Source organism: Nestor notabilis, unplaced genomic scaffold (assembly GCF_000696875.1).
Source record: "Nestor notabilis isolate BGI_N333 unplaced genomic scaffold, ASM69687v1 scaffold1524, whole genome shotgun sequence".
NCBI lineage: Eukaryota > Metazoa > Chordata > Aves > Psittaciformes > Psittacidae > Nestor > Nestor notabilis.
In genome coordinates, this window is record NW_009926749.1 from 9,218 (window position 1) to 14,159 (window position 4,942).

General features: G+C 45.3%; 1 protein-coding gene across 1 annotated transcript in view; it reads right to left on the reverse strand.

The window, feature by feature from the left end:
* ALK (anaplastic lymphoma receptor tyrosine kinase) overlaps positions 1-4,942 on the reverse strand; it is a gene marked incomplete at its 5' end in the record, with an annotated part of 208,584 nt that overhangs the window by 1,900 nt on the left and 201,742 nt on the right. Inside the window, 5 exons of the mRNA XM_010013707.1 lie at positions 79-169; positions 722-856; positions 1,526-1,627; positions 3,286-3,378; positions 4,410-4,507. Of these exons, the coding sequence (XP_010012009.1) occupies positions 79-169; positions 722-856; positions 1,526-1,627; positions 3,286-3,378; positions 4,410-4,507 (519 nt within the window). The remainder of the gene's footprint in view (positions 1-78; positions 170-721; positions 857-1,525; positions 1,628-3,285; positions 3,379-4,409; positions 4,508-4,942) is intronic.

Below are 4,942 nucleotides of genomic sequence, written 5' to 3' on the forward strand. Positions count from 1 at the left end.
CTTCTCATCTCATGTTCTGACTTGCCTAGCCCGCTTCTCAGGAAGAATCCTGTCCACCCTTCTCATTGGAGGCATTACCTGGGTGCAGTACTCAATCCTCTCCAGGATTATGGCAAAATTTGGCCGGTCTTCAGGCTGGTGCTGCCAACACTGGGTCATAATGCGGTAACTGAAAGAGCAGAACAGGAAATCCTGTTGATACGTAACATCTGGTCACTGCAATTTAAAAACCATAAGCACACATCATGACTCTGACTTCTAGTAAATAAGAGTGATCTGCCTTCCCTGCAGTCAGACAGCTGATGTCCTCGTTACCACTGAAATGTGGCCAATAGTTGAGTGAAATCCACAGCACATCAGAGAAATAACTCACCCACCCAGAATCTTTTGGACAATTCACTAAAGGTAGGCAGGGCTACAGATAACAGAGCTCAGTTTTCCCTATCTGTGAACACCCTTATGTGCTTGTAGTTTCACAGCTAACCTCAGACAAATCTTACACCATCTCTGACCAAGCAAGACAGTACTTCTTAAAGGAGCCCTGAATTATTCTCCAAAACACACAACAAAATTAAATAGGAGAGAAGTCACTGGCACTCAAATCCAATAAGGCAGATCAGCCATGATATGATCAATCTTAAAGTCATTAACTTCTGACTAGAGAACAGCATTTTGAAATAGAAATTATTTGCATGAATATATCAAAGTTAAAATCTCATACACAGGGCCAGGGCAATTTTTAGGTGGATCCATCCTTCCTCCATTGGTGACAAACTCCAGAACCTCCTGGTTACTTTTGCTAGGGTAGGGCATGTATCCCAAAGAGAATATCTCCCACAGCAACACACCAAAGGACCTGAATACAGAAGCAAAAGAAAACAGAGTGAAGGATACTTGGGAAAGACCATCACCAAGGGGCAATGCCCTCAGGTGCAACACCATCGGCACTGCTCTTTGCAGTCTGTGCTCAGCAGCTTGTGGAAATCACTGCTGCAGGATTCAGACATAAGTAAGATGCACAGTTGTAAAGGTGGACTTTGAACCATTTAATGAATACCAACAGCTGCCTATTCAGTTGGCTGAAGTCTACAATACAGGTAGGTAAAGATGCTTGCTTTGTCTTTGTACTCAGCACTATTCAACTAGATGTAAGAAATGCGAAAGTCAGGTTATGCTTTTCTGAGGCATCAGCCACTGCTGGAGACGGGACTGAGTGGAGCAGGGGCCTGATCACTTATGACAGACTCTTCCTCTTGGATAAGCTACCCTGTGTGAAATAACGTGCCTGAGAATCCCCGCTGACGCTCTGAGCTCAAGAGCCCCCACTCGTAGCTCAGAGTACAATAAAAACATTCCCCATTCCCTAGCTAACACCACAGACATTTCTGTTCATTTATCTCCCCCAAGACTAGCTCCCTTTTTGGTAAAGGAGCAATGAACCAGAACGTGTTTTTACAAAATATTCACACTTCACAAAAGGAGTTACAACACAGAGAGACTGGACAGAGACGGAAAGGAAGCGCACCATGTGTCTGTTTTTGATGTAAATATCCCTTCCATGAAAGCCTCAGGAGGCATCCATTTGACAGGCAACATTGCACACCCACCCTTGCGATAGTAGCTGGCTCTGCAAAGAACAAACAAAACAGCCAAGGATTCAGAAAATGTCATTAATTCAGGATTTTCACAATTGCAAATATTAAAATTATGAGCCAGGGGAATGACTGATATAGGCAGAACAGCATGGCTGAGAAAATGCTGAAGAAATGAAATGCTGTTCCTTCTCACAAAAGTAGTGGAAATGGGCAGACCATGGAAGGACTGCTCTAATCTATCTCACTCTAGGCCTGACCTGGTGAACTCAAGTTACCCTTTCTCTACATACTCCTAGTGAATTACTCACACAATAAACTGGAGCTGCAGAGCCATCCTCCTGCCCTTTTCAGCCACAGCAAGATCTTTACCTCACCTCAAACCTTGAGCATCCCCACCAAAAATAAAGCCCATTCCATATGTACCCAGTCTAAAGCACTGCAAGTGAAATCCAAAACTCTTTCTTAAAACAAGGAGCTTGAGGAGGAGGATGCCTGGCCATTAGAGCTGGGGCAGTAGTACAAAACCCACCTCCTGTGCTCCTGAGACAGGAATTACATTAGTCCTTTAGTGTTGTCATTTAAAACAAAACATACAAGCCCCAAATCCTGTGCTGGTGGCTGCAGGAGGCTGCTCATGCCAGCTGCTATCACTGTTCATAACTACACAGCCTGAGCATCCAAAGGATATTCCTGGACACACAAACATGTGCAGACTTCAAAGGCACCTTTGAAAACTCAGCACCAAGGCATTCATCTTGGCAGTTGGTTCTGCTGATTGTGAGAGTGTGACAGATGCTACTTTGTCCCAGCAGAGTCCCATCTAACAGTGGGGTAGAGTGGGGCCTCTTTGTGAAGTGAAAGAGGGGAAGGGGGAAAAAACCCATCTCTGATATGCTTGGGTTTTGAAGGCAGCACTCTGCAACACTTCAGGCCATGATACTGTCATATCACAGGTTAAGCAGAGCCAGGCCTGCACAGGAGAATCCCCAAGCAAGAAAAAGAAGAAGGTAAGGCACTGGAATAAATGGTGTGGGTGACTGAGTACCAGGTATTCCCTCCTCCGAGTCAAATCAATTCCTCAGCATAGCAGGACATGGTGCTACACTTCTGGAGGTGCTATCTGAAGATGAGATATCAAACTGCAGCCCTGACTGCTCATGGTCGTTACAGATTTCCTAGCACTTCTTGCAAGAGCTGAGTAGTTAACCCTGTGTCCTGGCTGAATTCCAGCCTGGGTGATTACATTTTCCTGACCTTCTCCTGCACCTTCCTCCTTTATGTGCAGTAAATTGAGGAGATTTACTGATGATACCAAACCAAAGGGGCAGGGGTAGTATCAAGGAGAGACATTAAACGCAGAATGATTTGGGACCATAGAACAAAAGAGCACATCAATGCCATTCAGTGTGGAGAAAGTAAAGAAACAAAACTGAGGACAGAGTACAAGAGGGAGGAAATGCCTTCCATGACCATCAGACTTCATTACCCAGAAGAAAGCTGTCTGAGCACTACAGGTGAAGGCAAACACCAAAAAAGCACTAGGTGGGATTCAGCAGGGTGGGATTTCTCAGCTCTTGCCTTGCTAGGGTCATGCAGAGCAGTACACAAGCCTGTTCTCCTGCACAAACACTGCTCCTCCCTCATTTTAGGGAACTTCCATTTGTGGGTACCCTGGACTTAGCTCTGCTACCTGTATATATCCCGGGCCATTCCAAAGTCTCCAATTTTAGCCACTCTCCCAGGCCCTCGACAGGTAAGGAGGCAGTTCCTGGCAGCAATATCCCTACAAGGAAAGGGAAGAAAAGCAACAGAAAGAGAAGAGCCACTTAATCATTCAACAGTTTGCAAGCCAAAAAGAAAACAAAGAAGAGTACCTGCTTTTCTGAGCTGCAGAGAGCCCACAGCAGCCAGAAAAGTCAGTGCTTATGGTCCCAATTTCCAATCTACCCCAAGAGCAGGAGTAGTTCTGCTCTTTAATATTTCCTCTTTAACTCTCACATAACATCTTCCAGCTGAAAGACCTGACCTGTGAGCCTTCCTCCCTTCACCCTCGGAGCTATTTTTAAGTCTCTAAGGAGTTTCAAGCAGTGGGGCTGATTTCAGCATTGTACTAGTACCAACATCAAGCTGCCTGAGGAATGAGCCACTGACCTGCTCCTAGCATGCTTGTTCAAAGACTGTCAAATGGATCTAGTACTGTCGAAGGCAACAACAATGTGCAGGTGTTGCTCTCAAGACAAGGTATGGGTCTGAACCTGTGTATGCAGATAAAGCTCCAGCTCCACCTCTGCTGGCCTGAAGTAAACTTTGAGATGTGAGTAACATGGAGGCATAGCTTGTGAGTACCTCCTTCAGCAGAGTGAACTACAGTCTCTCTCTACTCAACAGGCAAACACCCTGTTCTGCAGGGGCAGGTAACAACAGTCACAAGGTGTTGCACTTCTGGCTTTACTTGTCTTCAAGAGGGAAAAGGGTTCCAGAATGAGCAGGAAGCAACCAAGCAAAACTGACAATGGGGAGAGTGTTAGAGACTTCTGTCACAAGACTGTGTTTCCATTTGCAGAGTATCCAAACAGGCTGCACAAGTGCAGGCACTGAGACAGAGTTTAGGATTTCTGGTAAAACTACAGACCTGTGCAACGTGATTTATAGCAGCTTTTCTGTTAATGGCTGCTATTATTCTGATTTTATCTACCTTGTTTAAAGGTATCCAGCCACTAGAGTGCAGCAGGACATAAACATACAAAGCAGGGCATTACAGCCTGTGCTGGCCTGTCATGCCATGTCCATGCTGACACACATGTGTTCACCTACCTGTGAATGAAGTGGTTCTCCTCCAGGTACTGACACCCACAAGCAATGTCACGAGCCACATGGAGCAAGTCCAGCATGGAAAGGGAGGAGGGCTGATTCTACGAAAAGACAAGGGACAAATTGCAGGTTAAAAGCAAGAACATGGCATGATTCATCAGTGATACAGCACTGGGAACTCTCCAACAAGTGACGTAGCTCAGATGTTAATACACGAAGGGATAACAAACATGTGCAAGAGAGAATTCATTTCCATGAACTATGCAAAGGATGTGCAGACATAATGTTATACAAATCCCAGGGACAGAATCAGAACAGCTGGATCCCACTTTTCAGCTCCATTGGGATGCCCTTGTGAGAACTTCCCCCAGTTCTCATGGGAGATGCTTCTGAATTTTCAGCATGAGTTTTGAGATCTGTAGCCTGAACCAGTCCTCACTCAGATTCTTCGCATTATTGCTAGCTTCTCTCTAAAGTCACCTTGAACAATGAGAATGACATTTTGTATAATGGCATGAGTCACATTTGCTCTTTCC